Source organism: Dioscorea cayenensis, chromosome 1 (genome assembly GCF_009730915.1).
Source record: "Dioscorea cayenensis subsp. rotundata cultivar TDr96_F1 chromosome 1, TDr96_F1_v2_PseudoChromosome.rev07_lg8_w22 25.fasta, whole genome shotgun sequence".
NCBI lineage: Eukaryota > Viridiplantae > Streptophyta > Magnoliopsida > Dioscoreales > Dioscoreaceae > Dioscorea > Dioscorea cayenensis.
In genome coordinates, this window is record NC_052471.1 from 29,855,655 (window position 1) to 29,880,770 (window position 25,116).

At 35.7% G+C, this 25,116-nt stretch overlaps 5 protein-coding genes across 9 annotated transcripts; all 5 read left to right on the forward strand.

The window, feature by feature from the left end:
- Positions 1 to 2,493, forward strand: LOC120262556 (plastid-lipid-associated protein 6, chloroplastic). Its single transcript, XM_039270661.1, is given in 5 exon segments — positions 1 to 294; positions 1,580 to 1,816; positions 1,933 to 2,059; positions 2,143 to 2,192; positions 2,194 to 2,493. Coding segments are annotated over 5 exon segments (867 nt in total). The 5' UTR covers positions 1 to 6; the 3' UTR covers positions 2,359 to 2,493.
- A 269-nt stretch (positions 2,494 to 2,762) lies between these two features.
- LOC120258705 (kinesin-like protein KIN-10A) lies at positions 2,763 to 6,930 on the forward strand. The gene is given in 10 exon segments (XM_039266154.1): positions 2,763 to 2,909; positions 2,911 to 3,489; positions 3,940 to 4,095; positions 4,187 to 4,294; positions 4,611 to 4,721; positions 4,802 to 5,194; positions 5,196 to 5,831; positions 5,833 to 6,051; positions 6,084 to 6,383; positions 6,474 to 6,930. Coding segments are annotated over 10 exon segments (2,862 nt in total). The 5' UTR covers positions 2,763 to 2,825; the 3' UTR covers positions 6,750 to 6,930.
- Positions 6,931 to 7,787: 857 nt separating this feature from the next.
- Positions 7,788 to 9,989, forward strand: LOC120259831 (ABC transporter I family member 19-like). The gene is made up of 6 exons (XM_039267281.1): positions 7,788 to 8,018; positions 8,082 to 8,242; positions 8,462 to 8,513; positions 8,962 to 9,098; positions 9,312 to 9,398; positions 9,475 to 9,989. Exons 1-6 carry the CDS (start codon positions 7,889 to 7,891, stop codon positions 9,760 to 9,762), a joined length of 855 nt encoding a protein of 284 aa, XP_039123215.1. The 5' UTR covers positions 7,788 to 7,888; the 3' UTR covers positions 9,763 to 9,989.
- Positions 9,990 to 10,074: 85 nt separating this feature from the next.
- LOC120259799 (protein SCARECROW-like) lies at positions 10,075 to 16,616 on the forward strand. Of its 4 annotated transcripts, XM_039267270.1 has the most exons (4): positions 10,075 to 10,796; positions 10,878 to 10,918; positions 11,027 to 14,682; positions 14,872 to 16,616. In XM_039267270.1, exon 4 carries the CDS (start codon positions 14,997 to 14,999, stop codon positions 16,368 to 16,370), a length of 1,374 nt encoding a protein of 457 aa, XP_039123204.1. In that variant the 5' UTR covers positions 10,075 to 10,796; positions 10,878 to 10,918; positions 11,027 to 14,682; positions 14,872 to 14,996; the 3' UTR covers positions 16,371 to 16,616. The 4 variants fall into 4 exon arrangements, with proteins under 4 accessions (XP_039123204.1, XP_039123189.1, XP_039123187.1 ...); XM_039267255.1 differs by having other exon boundaries at positions 10,075 to 11,077; positions 12,296 to 14,682; XM_039267253.1 differs by having other exon boundaries at positions 10,075 to 10,918.
- A 1,266-nt stretch (positions 16,617 to 17,882) lies between these two features.
- LOC120261355 (casein kinase 1-like) lies at positions 17,883 to 22,188 on the forward strand. 2 transcript variants are annotated; one of them, XM_039269223.1, is made up of 15 exons: positions 17,884 to 18,599; positions 18,691 to 18,731; positions 19,006 to 19,075; positions 19,157 to 19,305; positions 19,549 to 19,644; positions 20,022 to 20,092; positions 20,183 to 20,244; positions 20,348 to 20,411; positions 20,495 to 20,579; positions 20,657 to 20,783; positions 21,014 to 21,087; positions 21,173 to 21,233; positions 21,328 to 21,464; positions 21,570 to 21,864; positions 21,937 to 22,188. In XM_039269223.1, exons 1-14 carry the CDS (start codon positions 18,524 to 18,526, stop codon positions 21,840 to 21,842), a joined length of 1,386 nt encoding a protein of 461 aa, XP_039125157.1. In that variant the 5' UTR covers positions 17,884 to 18,523; the 3' UTR covers positions 21,843 to 21,864; positions 21,937 to 22,188. The 2 variants fall into 2 exon arrangements, with proteins under 2 accessions (XP_039125163.1, XP_039125157.1); XM_039269229.1 differs by having other exon boundaries at positions 17,883 to 18,599; positions 21,576 to 22,188.
- The last annotated feature ends 2,928 nt before the right edge of the window (positions 22,189 to 25,116 follow it).

Sequence of the window (25,116 nt, forward strand, 5' to 3'; positions counted from 1 at the left end):
AAGATCATGGTTTCTCCTTCTCTTCTTCGTCTTTCCAAACAACCACTCATGGCTTCTCTTCTACATCCTTCTCTCCTGCTCTCCAAGCCTTCTCCTTTCTCTCCTCCTTCGCTCCATCGCTCCTTCATCTACCCCGTCACCCGAGAACTCCATCTCCCCGGCATCTCTCCGAGCCACAAACACGGAAAGCTCTTGATTTGCGGAGCAACACTCGAGGAACCGCCGGTGTTCGAACCTCCTCCCCTGCCCTCGCCTCCGGCCGAACTTGTTGCCTCTTTGAAGCTGAACTTGTTGGTAAGTCTCTTGTTGTGGAATTCATTGGCTTGATGATCTGATTTGGAGTTCATTATTATGGATCTTATCCATTTTTCAGCGATTTTTTTTTTTTTAATTTATTTTGAGTGAAGGGATTGCAATTGCTGTCAAAATAGTTTGATTGATCTGATGAATTGATTCGTTGCGAAATGAAATTGAATTGTTGATTGTTGGTTATTTGTACCTGGAATTGTTTGATTCGCATGAATTAAATTAGAATGAAGTAATTCGAAATTCATTTTAACGGAGCTTATCCTCTTTTCACTGAGCCTTGCGGTGCCTATTAAACCTATTTGATTGAGCTGAGGATTTGCCTTGGCTTCCTTGTACCTGAACTAATCTATATTTTCATTGAAAGACAATCATAGAGAAAAAAAGGTGTATTTTTAAGTATCTAAACTGAAAATGTTTGACACCCACATAGTTGACTTGAGTTTGGCATCAGAAGAGATTGCTAGTCTGTATTATAAAGGTGTGTAGGCATAGGTTTAGCATGGTGGTGTTCATGGAATCTCTGAGATTTGCCATCATGTCTTGTATTGTATCCATCTATTTTGGCAAGTTCTCCATCCTCTTCTTCAACTTTAGCTCTAACCCAATTTTGCATCTCTCCTTCCTCTATTCCCTCTATTTCTGTGACAAACCGAATGCAGAAGCATTTGTGCATGTGTCCTGTGAAACACCAGAAACTATGTTATGAGTCCATGCATTGGCTATTGTTAAACTTGGGGCATTGATATGCTCCCGCGGCAAGTGTCCAAGATCAAGGGACTAAAAAAAGCCGGATTTTGGTAGAATCATGGAGGAATTTGCTCAATAACCATTCTCAAGTTTAAAGCAATATGACTAGTATTCTCACTGTTCACTTCTAGTGGCTAGCTCTTGTTATTATTAATATTTTAGGAATGTAACTTCATTGGTCTTGAAATTTAACAAAATCCTTGACCAAACACTTGCTCAAATGAAACACTAGCCTGATTGTCCACGCATACATCTGCTTCTTGCTCTTACTGATCATCATTGCTGTTGTTTGACCCAATCCCTGCTTTCAAAGCCATTTCTCACAGCATTTTGGAAGAAAAACCAAAAGCTTATTACCAAATGAAAGGGAAAAATAGATTTATTTGACCTAAATGCCACCACAATTCTTTGTGTATGTATGCTTGTATATATGAATATCCACCAGCTGAATTTTGTTGTATGCTTTTGTAAATTATGGAAGGTTTCTTCTTATTCAACAAGTGTTAAAGGTGATCTGATGCAGAGTGCTGTTTCTGGACTCAACAGAGGTCTCGCAGCCAGTGAAGAAGATCTAAAACGGGCTGACTCTGCAGCCAAGGAACTTGAGGCTGTTGGAGGACCTGTAGATCTTTATAAAGATCTGGATAAGCTCCAGGGAAGATGGAAACTTATCTATAGCAGTGCTTTCTCCTCTCGCACTCTTGGCGGAAGCCGTCCAGGGCCTCCTACCGGAAGGCTGCTGCCTATAACTCTTGGACAGGTTTATACAAGATGTGCCTGTGCCTTCATTCAATTCCATCTTCAATTGTTAAAAAAATTTCTCTTGAACGCTGTTCTATATAGAAGTGAGTTAATGAAGTAAATTTGTGTTCGCAGGTCTTCCAACGAATCGATATCTTTAGTAAAGATTTTGACAATATTGTTGAGCTCCAGTTGGGTGCACCATGGCCACTGCCACCACTCGACCTAACAGCTACTTTAGCTCATAAATTTGAAATTACAGGTTTACATTTTCTCACCGATGTTTTTTTCTGTTATACATAGGTGCAAACAATGTTTCTAATGTCTTGTTACTAACATGTACAGGTACTGCAAGTGTCAAGATTATATTTGAGAAAACTACTGTGAAGACTATAGGGAAATCTCTCACAGCTTCCGCCATTTGAAATTCCACGGATTCCCGACGCTTTGAGACCTCCATCCAATACAGGGACCGGAGACTTCGAGGTAACATACCTCGACTCAGACACTCGGGTAACTCGAGGTGACAGAGGGGAGCTTAGGGTGTTTGTAATCTCGTAACACCGGGGGAAAATTCGTATTTCTGTGATCTTGTCTTGTATCTTCAATAAATTTCAAGAAATTTCACATACTCTTCTTGTAAACTTCCTTTCTGTAAATGTGAGTCATTCATTAAAAATGTTCTCAAAGTCTGCATCATTTATGTTTGACAGCAGCAGGAAGCCTGGTTTGAATGAAATTAATTAATATCTACAAGCAAAATTATCCATATACCCCTTGCCTGTTGCGATTAAATTTTGAAAATTTATAGGGGGCAAACTGCAAAAAGAGGAATTGCAAGAGATGTATTTACAATTCACTCCGCAGGGGATCAGATTGGGATCCGTTGTGGGGAAAAGTAGCCGTTATAACACCAACGGCTACTTCTTCAAATTTCTAAACAAAAAGAAAGAAATCCCAAAACCGTAACACCATCTCTCTCAAACCTCTTCTCAGTGATCTCAAAATTCTCTCTTTGATCCTCATCAATGGCGCCAACGCCATCACCAAGACCCCTCCAAGGCTTCCAAACCCCAACCAAGACTCCTCAGTCCAAGCACCGTCTCCAATTCCCCATCCCCTAAGACCTCCAGCGTTCACCCTTCTCCCAATCCTTTGTCAGCTGCCAGAGAACCTGCCGGTCCGACGGAGCACCCCGTTGAAGTCATCGGCCGGATCCGTGACTACCCTGACCGAAAAGATAAGCCCTTGTCGGCCCTTGAGATTGCGGAGGACGGCAGCTCGGTTAGGGTTCGGACTGACATTGGGTATAGAGATTTCAGTCTTGATGGTGTGTCTGTCTCTGAAGATGAAAATCTTGAAGGGTTTTACAAGAAGTTTGTGGAATCAAGGATTGCTGGAGTTAGGGTTGGAGCTAAGTGCACGATCATGATGTATGGTCCTACGGGTGCCGGGAAGAGTCATACGATGTTCGGGTGCTCAAAGGAACCTGGGATTGTTTATAGAGCTCTCAGGGACATTTTGGGGGATGAGGACGGGGAGAATGGCGTCGATGATGGTGGTTTTAGGGTTGGGTTATTTGTGCAGGTTGCTGTCTTGGAGATTTATAATGAAGAGATATATGATCTGCTTTCTGGGAACTCAAATGGTGGAGGAACTAGCTCTGGGCTTCCCAAAGGCAACACTCCCAAGGTGTGTGTTTTGATTTTCCCTTTTGCTTCTTCTTCTTGGTTTGGTTTTGAGAGGATTTGAGCCATTTCTTTACTTCTTGAAACTCAGAACGTATTTGGTTATCAATTTTCTTGTGTTTTTTTTTTTAGGTTTGGTTAACAGTGATTATATTTGCTTTGAGGTTTTCATCATCTTGATTTTAGATTTTTACTAGTTCTGAGAAACTTTTAGGTGTCTTAGAGAGTAATTTTTGTCAAGCGAACTTGTTGTTCTTGCTACAATTGTTGCAGTGGCTACTTATATTATGTCTATTTTGCGAGTATTTACAATTAAGTAGGTTGAAGGGTTGTCAAAATTTCATCTTTATTTATGGATATAAAACGCAAATCAGCTACTGGATGATCTTATAATGGTCAATCTTTTTATATGGTTTTTTTGGTTATGTATATGTTGCATTGTGTTTATGTTCAGGTAAGGCTTGAAGTAATGGGGAAGAAGGCCAAGAATGCAAGTTATATATCTGGCAATGAAGCTGGAAAGATATCCAAAGAAGTTGCCAAAGTAGAGAAGAGGCGGATTGTTAAGAGCACTCTCTGTAATGAGAGAAGCTCGCGAAGTCACTGTCTGGTTTGGTTAATTCTTCCCATTCTGTGATGCTTTAGAAGTTTTGATTCTGCAATTTTGCTTGTGAGTTTGAGTTTCCTCTAATTGTGCGCAGATAATCTTGGATGTCCCTGCAGTGGGTGGAAGATTAATGCTTGTCGATATGGCAGGCTCTGAAAACATTGAACAGGCTGGCCAGCTTGGTTTGGAGGCTAAAATGCAGGTTTGAAGATGAATTGCAACATCTTTATTTTTAATTGTTAATACCCCATTAAGTGGCTGCATTAATGAATGTCCAAGCATGGTATGAATGTGAAAATCAATTTTGTTTCTCAGACTACTGTCTTGCTTTCTTTTTGTGCTCTAGCTAGTTTAAATTTGGTACAATTTGCTTTTCTGGTAAATGCAAATGTATCATTTTTGGCGTGCATTCTATCTAGATCAGTTCGATAGCAGTGCTCTGAAGTTATTTTGTAAAGTGATATCTATGGACTGATTTCCCAACTTTTATCCTTTATTCACTTGTTTTTGTTTGGCAGACAGCCAAGATTAATCAAGGAAACATTGCATTAAAAAGGGTAGTTGAGTCTATTGCAAATGGAGATTCTCACGTTCCCTTTAGAGACAGCAAGCTCACGATGCTTTTACAGGTTTTTTACTATTTTCTTGTGATTTATCCTAGTAAGGCAGTTCTTCTGTCAGTAATGGACAATTTTATCCTTCTCTTCAGGACTCATTTGAGGATGATAAGTCCAAAATTTTGATGATTTTGTGCGCAAGCCCTGATCCAAAAGAGTTGCACAAGACCATCTCCACATTGGAGTATGGGGCAAAAGCCAAGTGCATTGTTCGTGCAGCTCATATTGCAACACCGAAAGAAAAAACAAACCATGAAGAGTCATCTGTGCTCCTAAGATCCAGAATTGTTGCAATGAACCAGTTCATTTACAAGCTACAGTTGGAGAATAAGCTCAAAGAGAAAGAGCGAGATGAAGCTCACAAGGAGCTACTGAAAAAAGAGGAGGAACTATTAGAGCTGCGCAATAGACTGAAACTAATTGAAGGGAGAGGATCAACAGCAAAGGAAGATGAGATCAAGTCGAAGGTTGACGAGAGAACACAAACTTTTGAAAGTTGAGATGATGAAAATGGAAGAGAGGATGTTAAAACAACAGGAGGAACTCCATATGCTGCGGCAGAGGTTGGAGGAAATGGAGTCTGCAAAGAGTAAAGTTGTTGACGATGCCTTACATGACATAGATGGAGGCAGCAGATTTATGAAACGTCTATCAGAAATTTACGCTGAAGGTGATCAAGGAATGGAGAAATCTATGGAATTGGATTTTGGAGAGCCACAGATCGTCTATGATGAGAAAGAAATAAAGGAGGATCTTCACCAGTCAGGAAATTATTTGAATTGCACTTCATCTAGCACTGTTCTTACAAGCAATCAATGTAATGGCAATGCTACAATTCCAAAATCACCAAGTAGATTCTGCTTGAGCACAGTTTTTGAAGGCGAAGAAGAAGGAGAAGAAATGGATAACTCAGAAGGTGATGAGGTTGAAAAGGAGGTTGTTGAAGATACTGCTGAACATGGTGGACAAATGATTGATGATTTTGGTTGCTCTGTGATTTCTGATTATACTGATTTTGACGGGGATGCAATGGAGATGCATCAACTATTGGGAGCAGAAGTTGGTTGTAGTAAAAATCCCAGAGACGTGGACTCTGCCAGAAAAACAAGAATTCAGAATATTTTTCAGGCTTTGCGGCAACTACAGAGAGCTAGCTCAACAAGTCAAAACTCCATTGTCATCCAAGAAAGCAAACAATAAATCATCTCCTTTTAAAGGCTCGGGTGGCCAAGATAATTGTAGTACTGATATTGCAGCAACTGAAAGCCCGATATCTGATTTGGTTATGCCATTGTCATCCAAGAAAGCAAACAACAAATCATCTCCTTTTAAAGATTTGGGACGGCCTAGATAATTATTTTCCTGATATTGTAGCTACTAAAAGGCCCGATATCTGATTTGGTTATGCCATTTACATCCCTGCACCTTGAAGACGATAATGAAAACATGTCACAAGAGTTGAAAGAGGATCATAAACCAGTAGTAATGCCACAGGATGTAGATGATTCGATTGAAGTTTTCGTTAAATGGGAAGCTTCAAAAGAATTTTCAGGGAATATAATTACAAAATTGAAGGTGTTGAAGGACTCCACACTTTCAGATTTACGGAAACTTATCGAAGTCAACTTGGAGGAAGACAACAACAAACAATCATTCACTTTTCTGCTTCTCGGGGTATGTCTGGTCTTTTACTATGATGTCTATATATATCTGAAAATGGCTCTTCTGTTGTTAATTCATACTATCGGTATGTATTTCTACCAGGATCCTTCGGGAGTTCCCATCTCAAGGGAGAAAGAAGCAACAATTAAAGCAATCAAACTTCCAACATGCAACAATCAGCCAAACGTTCATCTTGCTTGCTTGCGTTTGATCAAGAAGGCAGCAGTGCAGAGGCCTAACCACATCCCATTTAGCTCATTGGAGAACACACTCCCTGTCGCTTCGAGTTCTCCATCGACCAAGTCACAGTTCGTTGAAGCTTTCTCACCGAAAACTGGTCATGAGAATACCAACTATCTAACAGGATTGAAAACTTAGGTGATGATGATATAATATATATGTGTAGAACTGCCTTTTGATAGCTCTATGTATTTTGTATGTAGTTCATTTCCCTACATAACTAATTATATGTGCTCATTTGTGAATATGAGCAACATCCACTGCTTGGGGATGGCTTCTGTACAATATATACACTGCTGTTGATGAGAGAATTTCAAGTATTGTTAGTTGCATTAGTAGTAATACTAGCATATGTTTTGTGAAGAGTATTTACTTGGCAAAAGTATACACTTATAATAGCACAAGGAACAATAGCAAAAGCACCCAACTCTCTCTTACTACTACTACTACAAAAAATTTTACTTAACAATTTGTCTCTGCCAAGTAAGATGACATTGGTTGTACATGTCAACATGACAACATCTATCAGCTAATTAACAAAAATGTTTACTGAAAGTTTAAAAACACAAATAAAAAGAATAATGCGAATATAATTTGCCTTTATCATTTGCTAATTTCATATGATGCTTTTCCGTCCTAATTCTGGATCATCATACCCATAAGAAGAAATCCCTTTAATTTTCAAATTTACTTGCTACTTTTATTTTTTAAAAAAGTTTTTTTTTTTATGATTAAACTTGATCAAAGTGAAATCTTCTACGTGTTGTTAAAGGGTTTATGATTCAACAGTATTACCATATTAGCTCCACTGCATAAAGTATTAATATGAGAAACGTAAAATCCCTCGAGTACAAGTTTCATTGGGCATAGTGGTGATAATGGGCCCACCTCACTATACATAGTAGTGGTAATAGATTCACATGTCAGCGAATGATTGCATGTGAGCTAGACAATCAATTTCTCTGTATACGCCCTTAACTATATTATTTTATCATATTTGTTAAAAAAAATAAAAATACTAGCGTGTAGAATATATCCTTTATTTTAAATTAAAAAATACATAAATTTTCCATCAAAACTAATTACACATATATATAAACTATGATTTATTTATTAAAAAAATTAATTAATTATGTATATATATATCAAATTGTGAAGCTACCCGGTCAACTACGTGTTTGCTCGGGTGTTTCCATTTCTAAGTCCGCTCGTTGCTTCGCTCACCGTCATACCACCGCGGCCGCCAGAGCAAGAGGGAGGGATACAGAGATCCAGATATGGCGACGAGCGGAATCGAGGTGATGGCCATGAACTTCGCCTACGATGCCCAGCCTCAACTCTTCTCCCGCTTCACCCTCAACATCGCACCCGGATCGCGCTGTCTCCTCATCGGCGCCAATGGATCTGGTAACCCTAATTCACGAATGAACTCTGGGTTTTATAGGTTTTGATTTTTGAATTTTTTTTAAGGAAAGACGACGTTGTTGAAGATCTTGGCTGGGAAGCATATGGTGGGTGGGAGGGATGTGGTGCGGGTGCTCGGTCGCTCCGCTTTCCATGATACTCAGTTGGTTTGTGACGGTGAGCTCGCCTATTTGGGTGGTTCCTGGAGCAAGACCATCGGCTCAGCTGTGAGTTTTTCTAAGATTATTATGTTTCATTGATTTCAATTAGTGATCCAAATTGATACATTTAGTGAAATTCCTTTGATACTTAAGAGGAACGAGTACTGGGAATACATAAAATTTGCTGATTTTTTGGAAATCTATTGGAATAATATGGAAATTAATGTTTCATTTGTGAATTCTTTGAGAGTTCCAGCTTAATTATTGGTTATCTGATTATTTCAGGGAGATGTTCCACTCCAAGGAGATTTCTCTGCTGAACACATGATTTTTGGAGGTAAGTTTTCTTATTGAATAGGAAAAATATATGATTTTTGGATACCCTTTTGTTTTCAATTGTTATATATTTCTTATCTTTTCCGAGTTATTCTGCCACCATGCTACAATTGATCATTTGATCCTTCGTTGTATTAATTGCGTTAGACAAAAGTAATAGAATTTTAAGAATGCAATTTGTTGGTCAATGTGTTCTTATCTGGGAGCACACTCTATGAGCTCAAATCTTGAGTGAGTGCTTTTGCAAAAAGGCAATTGCTTGTGTATGTGTTGATGTTCCCAGGTTTCTTACTTTCTTGTACATCATCAATTCATTTTTTTTAATTTATTTATTTTTTAATCTCCTTATTATAGCTCTGATTTATGGTTACTGAAAGTTATATTAGGTGTTGAATGTGAAGTTTTTAGAATTTTCTGCCTTCTTTTTTCTTCTTTTCAATGCTTCACAGTTGAAGGGGTTGATCCTCTTAGGAGAGAGAAGCTGATTGAGCTGCTTGATATCGATCTGCAGTGGAGGATGCATAAAGTTTCTGATGGGCAGCGTCGTCGTGTGCAAATTTGCATGGGACTTTTACAACCATACAAGGCAATGATTTTTCACCCCTGCATTTGTGCACCTTTCATTCAGTGTACCATGTGCCACTGATTTTTCCTGTTCTGCATTATGCTTCTGTTCTTATTTTAGTGTTCAACAAATAATTGATGTATATTTCCTTACATTCTGGTTGAAAAAAATCTGAAGTATATTGAACTTTTCATTTCAAGTCATCTGTGCTCAATGTCAAAGGCTAAAACGCAGGTACTGTTGCTTGATGAGATCACTGTTGACCTGGATGTTGTCACAAGAATGGATTTACTCGACTTTTTTAAGGAAGAGTGTGATCAAGTATGTAACGTATTCAGTTATTTATCATTTTTTAAATCATCACTCACTATAACTAAGCAAGTATGTTTTATTGCAGAGAGGTGCCACCATAGTATATGCTACGCATATATTTGATGGTCTGGAGAAATGGGCAACACATGTGGCCTATATCCAAGATGGGGAATTAAGAAGATGTGAGAGCCTTGGTAATATTCATGAGCTTGAAAATGCAAAGAATTTACTTTCAGTTGTTGAATCTTGGCTTCGTTCTGAGACCAAGTGTTCAAAGAAGGAACCTGTCAATTCTCTTGTGCACTCTAGCAAAACCTCGCCCTTCGATTCATCTCCTTTCAGATCATCCAGGCACATGGCCTACTATCGCTGACAAATCTTTACCGACCCCAAACATATATTGTTCACCTTTGATTCAAGGACCACACTCAACAGACAAGATCAAAATAATATTTTTGTTTATTAAATTTTACAAGGCAAAGAAGCTATATGAATTGTTATGTGATCTCTTATTGTATTTTGTGTAGGTCATTCTATATCCCTCAGACAAAGTGACTGCTTGAAATTGATTTATTTGAAATATTGTACAACCTTTACTAATGTCTCTCTTTAGCTTCATGTGTTAGTTTGAATTGTGAATTATTGCTAGTTCAAGCAGTTTGCTACCAGCTATCAGGTTACTGCAGTTCCTGACTCATTATCTAATTTATTTGGGTAGAACTTGTACATCTTTAGGTGATGTTGGAATAATTTTGAAGCTGATGCATTTGTAGCATGCCTAGAAAATCATACAAAAAGTCTTCATGCTTTGTTGCATTATTTCCTTTGAGGATGGGTGGGCCACTTAACCTATATTTCAAGAGGGCAGCAATTTCTTTGACTGTACCTTGACTACAATGGTGTCCCCAGCTGCTGGATGCTTATCAGTTATTGTGGTAATACTCTGCCTGTAGTGGTCATTCCTGTATTGGTCGTTATCATTTGAGCAGGACTTCAATGAGTTAATGACTGCTTGTGAGATATCAGGGGACTCCTTGTGTGGGAAACACATAGTATTTCTTGTTTGATATTTGGAGTGGTTATTTCTGCATTGGTTGTTATCCTGTGAGAAGCACTTTGATGACTTTGATGACTTTGATAACTGCTTGTGAGATATCAAAGGGACACTATGTATTGAGAATTCATAATATTTCTTGTTTGAACTTTGAATTCCTAATTTGGAAATTTCAAGTAGAGAACTATCCCTGGTATACGTGTTGATGACCTCCTTACTTATTTGAAATGTTTGAGAATCTTCAGTTGCAGATGATGAATTAAATAGAAAGAACTTCCTCAGTCCTGTTTGGCTTGAAATCTTACAGGTGTGAAAAGTCATTGAGCAGTAGCCATTGACTTTCACAGTGCTAGGTAGTGTACAAATTTGAACATCTTCTATGCTCAGTGAATCTCGATTGCCTTCACAGAATCTCTCTTGCTCAATCTCTGCAGCTTGGCATGAAATATTTTAAGAGACAAAATCAGAAGAAAGGGTTTGGTTTTTATCAATTTATTTTTACAAAGTTCAATCATTATAGCTTTTTGGTTTTTTTTTATGACAGTAATTTTTTTTTGGCTATCTGTTTATTCTTTTTTCGCAGGATAAGTGGTTACAAATAAACTGCAACATCCTATCGACTGTTGATGTTTCTGTAAGCTTGGGGCTGAGTATTTCTTTATCATGTTGGTGATGTCTGTTAGATTAACTTATGCTAATGAAGTGCATGCTCAATGCACACACACACACATGTTGAGAAGTGCTGGATGAGTCTTAGAGACATATGATGAACTGAGACCTTAATGTGCTTGCAATTTTGGCCATTGAGCATTAAAGCCAAATAACAGCAAAAGATAAAGATTAAATAAATATTTGCAAGATTGCTAGTCCCTGCTTCAACCATGAAGTCTTCTTCCTACGAGGTTATGCTTTACATGCATCCATTTACTACTGAATATAATAGCAACCTTTCCCACAACTTGCTTATTGGGAAATCATTGTAAGTTGTATTTTATATTGTTGTAGCATCAACAGTCATCTATCCATGTTTTGGCACCAAAAGGGTATTATTTCTTCTATGGATGCTGTTACATTTACATTGCTGATAAATTTTTTCCCCTATTAAAAGAGTTCATCTCTGAAACGGTTTGCCTTTATTTTTTGTCTTTTATTTAATAACATAGACTGAATACGAAGGACATAGTGCATGCAAAATTTTCAATTACTTTCTCAAGTTCTATGAGGAGATTAACAATGCATGATAAACCTTTGGAATTATTTAATTGCTGATTATTGTCTACAAGACTACAAGCTATGTAAAACATCTGGCTTATCAAGGATAAGCTCTAGTGGGCCCTGCAAGTGTCTGCCCCTCTGAATGGCAGAGTCAGGGTGGGGTCCCATGGGAGGCGTCAAATATCATGGTCCTTTCCCTTGCTAATATCTTTGTTGTGACAATAGTGATTGCAAATATAAGTGAAAAAATGTTCATTTGGACATTGTATAATGTGAATGTCTTGCTTGCTTGTGATAATATTTTCATACCTGAGTCTTATTATAAGGCAATTGAAGAAGTCAATGATCCTTGATTAGGTAATCACCATGCTCCATCAGGACAAAGCTACTGAGTTAACCCAAAATTGTTTTCTCATTGTGGGCATGCATTACTTGGATTCTCAGAGCATTAATTCTTAATTCCACATTAGCTTTTGCATGTCAGCATCTAAACAAGAGTCAAATTTCACTGCTTCTTTTTTAATGTTGCTTTTGAAAGCGAAATCCATCTACTACTTTATTCTCTATACCAAATTTAGTGAGTTATTTGTATCACTATTCATCTTATCTATCTCACAGAGAACATTGGTTCTTGCAGCAAAGCAGAAGGGAAACAAAGAAAACGCCAGGTTGTAAAGCTTCCGCAGATCCCCTGCCAGGTTATTTTTTTATCAATTCTAAGAAACCATCCTCATTTTTCTAAATTAAATTTAATGTCTGGTGTTCAATTATCAGCAAAGTAAGTCCCAATCTGAGATTGAAAATGATTTTAATGTGGAAATATTTGTATATCAAGAATAAGAAAACAAGCTCTCATCTTCTTGAGGTAAGCTTATAAGTAAAACCTCCTATTCTCTTGATTACCATAGGCACAAAACTCATAATAATAAATATAGGATAAGTTAATGGCCATGTTTTATGGACCAAGGACAAGGAGGAGTCAAGGATATGTATCAAGTAGATGGCTAAGGCCCTTTGTCTGTTGAAGCTCAGGCTGCCATGGTCTGAACTCTTGACTTTGTTCCCCCAAATGAAGGTCTCACATCACGTCGATGTCTTCTAACCTTCTGAGGGTCATCTTAATCAAGATGTCATTTATATGTGGCAAATTTCCACGTGTTGTGTATGGCATGCATGAGGCACATTGAAAGAGTACAAATAGATAAATGATTGGTGCATGATTCCAAGAGTTTCTGTTGCCTTTGTTAACTCTGAATCAGTCTTGCCAGACCTTGCGTAGCTAACTAGGGCTCACCTGACATGGTGGGAGTTTGTGCTCGTGCATTACAAATTTAAATTGCTGAGAGCTGTTCTCACATGAGGACAACCTTGAAAACAATTGATTTAAGTTGTTATCTGATGATTAAGAAATCAAATTATTAATCACTACAATCTTTATGGTTTCCGTCATATTATTATCTGTGCATGTATCATGATGTTGCCTTGCATCTAATTTTTTTTTCCAATCAATTACGTCCAATGTTATAATATCATATATGTCACTGTGCTTTCCCTCATGTTATCCTACTCTTTTCATTGATTATGAAATGTATGAAACATAATCATAATTTGAAAGAGTTCTGATAATTTCATCCTCCTTCATGGAAAATTTAAGCATAATATGATTATTTTAAGGCATTTAGATGCTTAAATGAAAGTGCTATTTGATATAGAAAGCTTGCCAAAAATTTATATGGCTGCCATATTGAATGTTGTATTAGTTTTCACTCGCCAATGAAAATTTTTCCTGGTATTTTTTACTATCAGAAGTCCTCCTGTTGACAAAGATGTACATCTAATTTATAACAATCATCATTTTCATAATTGAAAGATGTTCTTCTGAAAATACCTAGTAACAATGAACCATTCCAGCAAAGATCCCCCATTCACCAAAACACCTAATCTAATAAACTTTAAATAATAGTCATAAACCACAATTGAGTTGTTGTTAACATTTATACATTAGGAAGGTGGTTGTTCTTTGCATGTCCCTCCAATTTTAGTGACATTTTCCTCGCTTGCCAACATTACTTTTCATTGTCACTAAACTTCTGCAGCAATTGGTCGCATTCACTTGCTTCAGGATTATGATTCAATTAAAATCAGCCCTCGCTTTCTTTATTTAACAATGAAATTTCCATATAAAAAAAGCCTGTATTTTATTGATAAACACACCAATAGCAGGCTGCCATGTTCACTCATGGGGCTATGGTTTCTTTTGACAATAAAAATGCCTTGATTACCTTAAATTATTGCCGCAAAATGTTTCCATCTGTCTTGCTGTATTTGAATTATAATTAAAAGAGTGCAAAATACTTTATAATTCATTGCAGCTCTTGAAGATAAGGATAGAGAAGCATGATTGACCAACAATGGTATCTTAGAGATCTGATTTCTGATGAAACTTCTTTTTTTCTGTTGTTTATTCTTCATTTAGTATATGTTAACCTGGAAAAGAAAATTACAACTGTTCTTATTGTTGTTTCATAGATGACTTTTTAGCTTGTATACTTTTCATTTTAGTTTGGTTGTATCTATTAGTGTATCTGGATCTTTCTTATGTTTCATTGAAGTGATTACTTCGCTCTTAATGTTCATAAGAATATAATAGTGTTCACCTTGGAAAGCAAATTAAATACCAGAAATATGCTAGAGCCACCAAACTGATGAAACCCTTGAATCCTTGATGGTTGTATAAACAGGTCCCACTCTGCCATTAAAGCAGAGAACCAGTTCATTTATTTATTTTTTATTTATATTATTATAATATGCAATAGAGATTTCATTTGTTTAGTTACAAATCTTTCATTTATTCTGCAGATGATATGTTTTGTACCAGTTTTTTAAATTGATTAACAGGTCTCATATACTTTTAACTCCAATCCAAACTCTCTTGTTAGTTTGCAATTTATCGTCACTTGTTTGTCTCTCTCTGCCGGCCAACTTCATCAAGTCTTTAAGAGTAGAGAAAGCGACATTCTCGAGGTACATCCTAATCTGCCAATTGGGCTAACAGACTGGGAAAATTAAGAAATTTTATAAGTTGTAACTCGGTCTCAATTTGAAATTGACAGCAATATATATATATATATATATAAGATCAAAAAGAAACAATGTGTTCTTTAAATACTCTGACATTTTGTCTAAACTATGTCTCCCTTGCTCTCTTGACAGGCTACCTTTCCATGCAAAACCTTGTTGCTGGACTGAAACCATGATGAGAAAGCAGCTTAGAGGTGCATGGTCATGGTGAACTTGACTTAATCCAACTTAATGAGCAGTGGGACTGTAACAACCTCATGGGAGGTTATCTTCAAGCATCACACCATTACCACACCGGGGGAGACCTCTCCGAGTTCATGGACCATGTTGTTAAGCAACTCTCAGATACCTCCCCGGCCGCTGCCACCCTTGATTCTTTCACCATCGAGCCATTATCCCCACATGTCGATCACCGGCCCCGAAAAGTCCTTCAGAGAGACAACAACATAGATGTCACCACCACCACCACCACCACCACCAACAACAACAACAACAACAAAAGACTAGACCAGAACACTGAAGACAAAGGGTTGAGGATGATCACTCTGCTCCTTGAGTGTGCCGTAGCTATATCAGTAGACAACCTCACAGAGGCCAATAGAATGCTACTGGAGCTAACTGACATGGCATCCCCATACTCACCATCTTGTGCTGAGAGAGTTGTGGCATACTTCACCAAGGCCATGGCTTCCAGGGTGATGAACTCATGGTTAAGGACCTGCTGTCCAATAGTCCCCCATAAGAGCATCCTCACTGCATTCCAGACCTTCAACACCGTCTCCCCTTACATCAAGTTTGCACACTTCACAGCCAACCAGGCCATCTTAGAAGCTTTCCATCAAAAAGACATCGTCCACATCGTAGACTTAGACATCATGCATGGCCTCCAATGGCCAGCTCTGTTCCACATCCTTGCAACAAGGCCTGAAGGTCCTCCACTGGTCAGACTCACTGGTTTTGGTTCATCAATGGAAGCTCTAGAGGAGACTGGAAGACAACTCTCCAGCTTTGCCAAGAGGCTGGGCATGTCCTTAGAGTTCCACCCAGTCGCAAAGCGATCCGGTGACATCGATCCATGGATGGTGCAAGCACGGCGCGGTGAGACCATGGCCGTGCACTGGCTCCAGCATTCACTCTACGATGCCACCGGTCCTGACCTGCAAACAATGAGGTTAATCCAACTCCTTTCGCCGAGAGTCATCACCTTAGTAGAACAAGAGATGCTGAGTTGTGGCTCATTCTTAGACCGGTTTGTTGGTTCACTGCACTACTACTCGACGTTGTTCGACTCTTTGGGAGCATCACTGGCTTGTGATGATCCTGGGAGGCAAAGAGTGGAACATGGTTTACTCGGTAGAGAGATCAATAATGTGATGGCTATTGGGGGACCGGCGAGGAGTGGGGAAGACAAGTTTGTGAGCTGGAGGATGGAGCTGGCACAGAGAGGGTTCTTGCCGGTGCCAATGAGTAGCAATGCCATGGCACAGGCACAGCTGATACTTAACATGTTTCCACCTTCACTTGGGCATATGATACTACAAGGCGATGATGGCACTCTTCGGCTTGGATGGAAGGAGACCGGCCTCTATACGGCTTCGGCTTGGACTGTACCTCGCCTTCTTCTTCACTAGATAAGTTGGAATTCAGGTTCTTGATTTGTTTGTCTGATTGAAATGGTTATATGAGTTTTGGATCAATCAATGTGCTTGTGTTTCTGTTGTAGTTATATATGGGGATTGGTTGGTAGTTGTTGGTTAGATTCTTCAGTTCAGTTGATTGTTAACTGAGGTTGCAGTGGTCCAAGGTTTCTAACTAACTCTTGGCTTTATTTATTAGTGTTTGATAATTTGATTAGATAGTTAATGATGTTGTTTTAATTGGACATTCTGCTTGTCTGAACCTTGTTGCAGATTCCAATCAAGTATTTTAGTCTTTTGTGCTGTGTGTGTTTGTGTTCTTCTGATGAGTTAGTTATCATCTGGATATGTAAAAATATACATGAACAAAGATTAAACTTTAGAAATTAAAATCCCCTCAAAGTAGAATTTTAAAGAATCATAACATTTATATGTGAGATTTAAAATCATGTAATTCTGATTTAATTTTGATTGTAGAGTTGTGATTAGGATACTTAAAAACATGAGTTAAAAATGTGGCATTTAGGATTACACTCAAGACTTAATTTATATAAAACTATTCAAATTTAGTGAGAGTTTAGACTTAATTTAATATGTTATCTTGAACACCCAAATTAGCAGAGACATAACATACTTGAGTTCTAATTATGTCAAACAAAATACATGGTTTTGGATGATCTCAACTGTTCATTCCATCTCTAATCTTGAAAATTTATTAAATTAAAGCAGTTACAATTAACCGTCTGTTAGAATTTTTAAAGAATAAAATAATAATAATGAGAAAATTTTTATTATTTAAATGTTTTATATAAATATCAAAATATCACTCGTTATATAAGTTAAAACAGATTAATAAGACTCTACGATTTATTGAACTAAGTAACAAAGAAATCATCTAACAATTCTGAATTATTCATCAACACCGTTATGGATCCCGATTGCCCATATCACAAATTTCTAGCCGTTCGATATCAACCATCAATGAATTGAACGGTGATGATTGGTTCATAGGAAAGAGAAACAGCAAAGCATAAGACACCAAAATGGAAGGGAACAAGAATAAGTTTGGTTGGAGTTTTGTCGGCCGGTAGCTTTACGCCGAAGGGAGCGGTTCACCCTTCGTTTCTTTCTTTTTTTTTATTCTTTTAAAATAAATAAATAATCAATTTATTATTATATCATTTACTCACCCGAGGTTGATATTTACACTCCTTCCCTGTATTTCTTTTTTTTTTAATAAATTAGTAGTTTATCCACCTTATTTAAAAAAAAATAAAAAATATTTACACTCCTTGTTGCTACAATAACTTTTGAATATATTTTTCAAAAGGTTCTTAATATTTGAATATTTTTATTTTTAAATATTTAATGTTAATATTAATAATTTAAATTTTTTATTTATTTGCTTGGAAATCTTTTTTAAATAATAATTTGAGTAGATTGAAAAAGAAGGGTAGTAATATCAACCATTTTTTGTTTTTAAAATAAATTTTCCTTTTTTAAAAAAAGAGGAAAAAAATCTGGCCAGCTTTTTTCAAGATTCGCTTTTTTTTTATTTTTTAACTCTTCGATTTCTATCTCGTTCTGGTGAATTTCGCGGAGGATTTGGTTGAGTTTTTGATGATTTCTCCTCAAAATTTTGCAGCATTGAAGCCAGGAATTCAATCCCAGCACTTGATTCTCCGGGGCAATTGGTTATTGGCATTGATTGTTGATGTTTTATCGCGGAATTGGAAGGTTGTGTGAATTGGAATCTTTGATAGTTTGATTGCCGAAGTGATGAAAAAGGGTTGGTGAATGTAGACATTATTGGTAGAATATTCGATTGTAGGTTTTTTTTAATTGGATTTTTTTATTCCAAGCTTCCAATTTGGAGATAGATTGATGTTGAAGAGAAAGGGCGGATTTTGAGGCTAATAGTTAGCAGTGATTGGGATTTCATACCTAATCGAATTGAAGAATCGCATTCCTTTCGCTGGGATTGGATTGTGAAAGGATTTGTAGCTTGTTTTAGAAAAAGTTATTTGTTTTTTTTTTTTTAAGGTTAATTTGCAATCAGGAGTTGCGTTTAGGTTAATCAGAGAGAGTTGGATACCAATTAGGTGGTTTTTGATCGGAAGTTGGTTCTTTTCATTCATTTTTGGATCATGGAGCATGTCATTGGTGGAAAATTTAAGCTTGGCAGGAAGATTGGAAGCGGATCATTTGGCGAGTTGTATGTTGGTATGCCATTTGTGTGATTTTTATTTGTTTAGTTTGTGATTTTGTTTGATTTTTTAGGTGTTTGTGACTTGGAATGGTTCATTTGATGCAGGTGTTAACATACAGACGGGAGAAGAAGTGGCCATCAAGCTGGTATGTTGCTATGGCATTCCATGCCTTTGTTATTGAGATTGATAAAGCTATGTTCGTTTGATGACTCCTGTGTTGAATTTGTTTATGGGTATTCTAAATTATCTTGGTTTTAGTTGGAAATTTTGTTGTGTATAAATCTAAGTTGCCAGCATTGTTGAACTTTGGAATCTGTTGTTGTATGGCCATTCAATGATTTCTTTAAAAATGGGAGTTCTGAACTTCAGAATGTGTGTATCAATCCTTTCTTTCACTAATTTTCTTCATAATTTTGCAGGAACCAGTTAAAACAAAGCACCCTCAGCTTCATTATGAATCAAAATTGTATATGCTTCTTCAAGGAGGAAGTATGCTATCAATCTCAAATTTTGTGTATTTGTTTTTAACATGTTGATACTGATTTGTTTTCTTTGTTTTGTTAAATAAAGCTGGAATCCCCCATCTAAAGTGGTTTGGTATGGAGGGAGAGTATAATGCTATGGTGATTGATCTCCTTGGGCCAAGCCTGGAAGACTTGTTCAACTACTGCAATCGAAAGTTCACATTGAAAACTGTTTTAATGCTCGCCGATCAGTTAGTAAGTATAGGATTTCTCTAATGTTTCCTGTTTTGGTTGTAAATAAGAGAATCTTATTTGTTGAGTTTGGGACAAAAATTTTGGTAGGATGTACATGCTTACTAAGAAATGAATTCTACTTTAAGTTCTTATCCTGATGTTTCTTCATTTCTGAAGAATTTATCAGAGTATATATATATACTGGTTGTCTACTTATTTGAGCTTATTTCTACTGAAGGCCTTCTTCTGTGTTTTTCTTTCCAGATAAACCGTGTTGAATATATGCATTCACGGGGCTTTCTTCATCGTGATATTAAACCAGACAACTTCCTTATGGGTCTAGGGCGTAGAGCAAATCAGGTAACTAAGGGTATTACATTGATCTAAATGGCTGGCAGACTGCTTATATTGTTTGTTAGACCGAAACAACATTTGTGTTATATGTTTATTCCATCCGTAATTCTCTTTCTTATACTGTTTGTTACCCTCATTAGATTTTTTTTCTTCATCAGTAAGGAATTTTAGTCCATCTTCAAAACCGTACAGACAACTTATCTTATTTTACTTGACATGCCTGGTCCAGTGTCCCATCTAGAATGGCTTGATTCAAGTAAATAATTTAGCGGGGCTATTTTCTTTGTGCAATTGGACATCTCTGTATCTCAGAATCTTGAATTTGAGTATGAAGTTTGAAGGTTGTTGTACCTTATGTTTTTATACTCTGCTCTTCTTTACAGGTTTACATCATTGATTATGGTCTTGCAAAAAAGTATAGAGACCTTCAAACACATAAGCACATACCATACAGGTGATTCATGAAAATGTATTTGATTATTAGTACAGAATTATTCTCATATGTAGTCCACTCACTGAGGATTTGCTTAAACACTTTGTGCAGGGAGAACAAAAACCTCACAGGAACAGCACGCTATGCAAGTGTTAATACCCATCTTGGGGTTGGTAAGTACCAATGGACCCTAGAAACTAATAATTTTTTTTTTTTGACAAGAGGCTTCCTTATGTTAGTGGCTGAGTCCTCATTGTAGCTGCCTCTTGCTTGTAGAACAAAGCAGGAGAGATGATTTGGAATCTCTTGGTTATGTGTTCATGTATTTTTTGAGAGGAAGGTAAGATCTGATACAATACTATTTTTGAGATTTCATTTGTGAAAATGTGCTTAAGTAAAATTCATATTGTTATTGTGGTTCAGCCTTCCCTGGATGGGTTTGAAAGCTGGCACTAAAAAGCAGAAGTATGATAAGATAAGCGAGAAGAAAATGCTTACTCCAGTAGAGGTATTGTTATTTTAGTGGTATTATTATTGAGTGGGAAAATGAGACTCGTGATTAACAGTTTGAATTTTGTGAATCAGGCACTATGCAAGTCATATCCTTCAGAATTCATCTCATACTTTCATTATTGTCGATCCTTGAGATTTGAGGACAAGCCAGATTATTCTTATTTGAAGAGGCTTTTCCGAGATCTCTTCATACGAGAAGGTGGGTCTTTACTTGTTTGAGTTGTCAGGTCCTTCAAAATTTCTGTTCAAGTTTGTTTCATCTCTAATTTCCTTTGCCAATATGAACTTTTATGTGATGGGGTGAAAGAGTTATTAAAAAAAAATTGAAAGCATCGGGAACTTGATTTTAGTAGACTTTGTATCTCACTGTCTATATTTTCACCTGTCATGAGTTGCAAAATCCCACTCTGGAGTTTGTTATTTTTTCAGGCTATCAGTTTGATTATGTATTTGATTGGACAGTATCAAAATACCCACAAATCAGTACTAATGCAAGGGCACGGGTATGTTATTATCAAACACCATCACAAGTCCCTTCTTTTCATCATTCTTTAGACATCTATCCGATTGTTTCTTTTATTCTGGCAGCTCGGTGGAAGAACAAGTGGCATGGTAGGATCATCAGCAGGAAGGGATGAAAAAGCTACAGGTTTAATTCTTGTGCCTGTGAAAATTAGTAGAAATGTGAAACAACCAATCCAGGATGTATTTTCTTATAAAATCCAGAAAATTACTTTTGGCAGTTGGAGATGAGATTCGCGATAAGTTCTCAGGTGCAGTTGAAGCATTTGCTAAAAGAAACAGTTCCGGTTCTGGTCATCATGGTGATAATAATTCAAAGCATAGAATTCATGAAGATTCACCAATATCTTCTAAAGATGTAAGTTTTCAGTTCATTTTAATGTTAAAAATACTTCTCTGACTGAACAATAATTAATACCTAAAAATTGTATCTACATTTCGTGGTTGACTTTTTCTCTCTTAGGCTCAGGATTCTCGCAATGCCGGAACTTCAAAGCGGGCTGTCATTTCAACCAGTCGTCTGAGTTCTGGTGAACACAGCGAGCAACAGTTCAGTCGGACAAGCCGGCTTGTCTCGAGTGGCGCCAGCCGTTCATCAAATGTCCAAAAGGTTTATCAGTCTGCACATGAATCTGGTTCTTCATCTCTCTCGCGCAATACTGCAACCCGAGTGTCTCATGATGATCCTCTCCGCAACTTTGAGCTTCTATCCATCGGCGCAGACAAAAGAAAGTGAAATCGAAAGAAACAAATTGCCGGTAAAAGACTGAGTATTTCATTTGTTGGTGAATTCATGTCCATGCTGTTTTATCTGCTTCATGCTGATATAGGTGATATATGCCGATAAACCTGAATACGATACACCGCCGTTTACTTATGTAGATAAGATCAATCATTTTATATATGATCAAGATGAACAGCAATTCAATCATAGTTTAGATGCAAATTGTGGTCATGGCTTCATCTCATTGGAGATGGAAAGAACTTGTAATTAAATCTCTTATAGAAAGGACAAAAGTTCTTCTGGATATATATTGTTCATATGATGCTTCTCATTTGAATAAAAAGAACAATTCTTGATATTGTTCATTGTTTGTTTTTCAGTAACTTTTGAGAGTTCTCTCAAATCTCAGCCATCTCTTTTTATCAATGGATACATATGATATTAAAGTAGCTAGGAATGAATAAATAAATAAATAAATTGCTCTATGGAAACAACATCCTTTCAATGAAAAGAAACCTTTGCTTGAATCTTACAAAAAGGAAACAAAATAAAATAAAATAAAATAAAGATGATGAATTGGATTATAGATTCCATTCAAAAATGGGAGGATTTAAGAATTGTTCAAATATACTAATTTATATTAAATGAAAAAAATTTTGTTAAATTTGCAATAGTTTTCAAGAAGTTGTCATCATAGAAATCCATACTTTTATAATGAAAATGCAAGAATTATTTATACTTGTAAGTTTATATTTCAATCACCTCTATAATAATAAAATTAAAATTTTATTTTTCTTCTAAGTTAAAAGATCAAAATTTTGAATTCATAACTTGTCTATATCTCTGCATATGTTTATATTTTATTATGTTATATATGTTCAATTTTTTAATTAAAAGCGGATAATCATGTTGATTATACTTTAAACAATAAAGTTTAGTACAAATGATAAGATACAAAATAAGTATAACAATTGCTACTTTTGAAGCATATAGAATCATGCATTGTATTAAATTCATCTATTGCAATTAATGATTGTCTTGTGTATCATGCAAACTTGAAAGCTTTTTAAGTTTTGCTTTTGATTTTTGATCATACAAGAATGTCATTGCTTGTGTGTTAAGGGAAATTGGTTAACCAACCAATGGGACCAACAAGCATTTATTTATACCATCATCTCATGTTAGAACTTCAATACAATATTTTTTAAAAAATCTACTTACCTATTTTATTGCGGGGATTTTTAACAAATGTTACTTGATAAGGATAGAATACTTAAAAAATTCTCATTTAAGCAATACTTTCAAACATACAGTTAAAATAGAATAACTGTATTTTTCATAATGACTTCATCTCCCCAGCTTTTACTGATCCTTTTTATTAAAATTGATTTTATATTTAGGTTTTTGTTATTTGTAATTCTGAACTCGAAAAAAATAGACGGTAAACTTTAGAGTCTACAATCAAATGTAATTTTAATTTTCTTCTTAATTTATTTTTTCACTTTAAAGAAATATATAAATATGATCTTAGATCTAATAAGTATCAGTTTGACACTTTCATTGACCGAGGGCTTCAATTTAATTCATGGTATTTTTCTTCTTTCACCGGTCATTTTTGATCGTTTCAATGTTTTTTTCACCTCCTTCATTTTCTCTTTTATAATCCATCATCCTAATCATTTCTGATTATTAAGATTGATATATATTTACCATTGTTACCTTGCTTTAATATATTCATCATTTATTCAATTTTCAAAAACAAAAAAGTACTTAAAAAGAACCTAAATTTCTGGAGGACAAACTTTCCAAAAATTGAGGAAGCAATGAATGAATACTTATAATTACACTTGAAAAATAAATTAAAAAAATTAAAAAAAATACATATTAAATGACACTACAAGTCCAAGTACTTCTCAACAGTATAGAATAAATAAATAAATAAATAATAAATAAATAATAGAGACAAGAAGTCGGTCAGACAAACCAGAGAATATTGTACGCTCTCCAAAGCATGTGACATGGCAACTTTGAACAAAATCTAATCAATTTTATAAAAAGTATGGTAAAAGCACTAAGCCATCAATTTCCACACCTTACAAGACAAGTAAACTTAATTTGCACTGCAGGAATCAACCACAAAGGATTAATAATGGTATATACATTTACAAGTATGTTTTTGGTTAAATTTTTTTCAACATTATTAAAAAGGAAAAAATTTGGAATGACTTTAATTTTATAGATATTAATATTTTCAAAGTTTATTTTTTATTTTTTTATAATAGGTGACGCATGACCAGATAACTCATTGAGCCTCAAATGACTTATTAACTCGGTTAAGTGCTATATGAGTTAAAAAAAAAATCCATCACGTGCATGTTTAAAAGATTTGCAAGAAACATACCGAACTAATAGCTTTTTTCTGTTATGCAACTAAAAAAAATACAATTATTTATAAAGTGAATTTATCAATTTTATTTAAATAATATTATAAATAATATTTAAATTTAAAACAGTGAATAAATAATACTATACAAATACTGCAAGTATTCTATTTCCAAACAATTCAAATTGCACATTTAATCATGTACATATTACTATTGTGACAGACATAATATGTAGACTAAAAATAAAATTAATTAATTAGTCATGTAAATTGTCAAAGATTAATGTAAATACTTTTCATATAATTTGTGGATTAAAATTAGTACTTTTTTTTATTAAAGATAAAAACAAATATTTAGGTATCCTTTAGTAAATAATCGTTTATATTTACCTATACTTTAGGATTATTATAATAGGGCTCTATATGACTAATAATAATAATAACAACAATAATAATAAGGGTCCCATGAATTAGCATTATTAATTTAGTAATAAAATGGTGTGATTAAGGGTAAAAAGGGCAAATGGTGGAGATAATGGGCAGATGGTGGCAGTCCAGTGAATAGTGAAAAAAACCAGGGCCAGTTGTCTAAACCATTGTCCTCATCCTCCCAAGTGGCCCCCACCAACTCCAAACTCAGTCAAACTCACACCTCAACATTCTCTCTCTTTTTACTACATTTTAGGGGTAACTCTGTCATTTCAACTACCCAAAATTATATTCTAAAATAAAACAAATTAAATTAAAATAAATACTTTTTCTAAAAAAATATATATATATATATATATTTGAATTTATTATCATTATTTTTTTGTTTTTTAAGAGCTTTGTACTTGCAACCCCTTAAATAATAGTGAAACTACTTGTCTGTCTCATTTGTCAAAAATATCTCATATTTTTTAA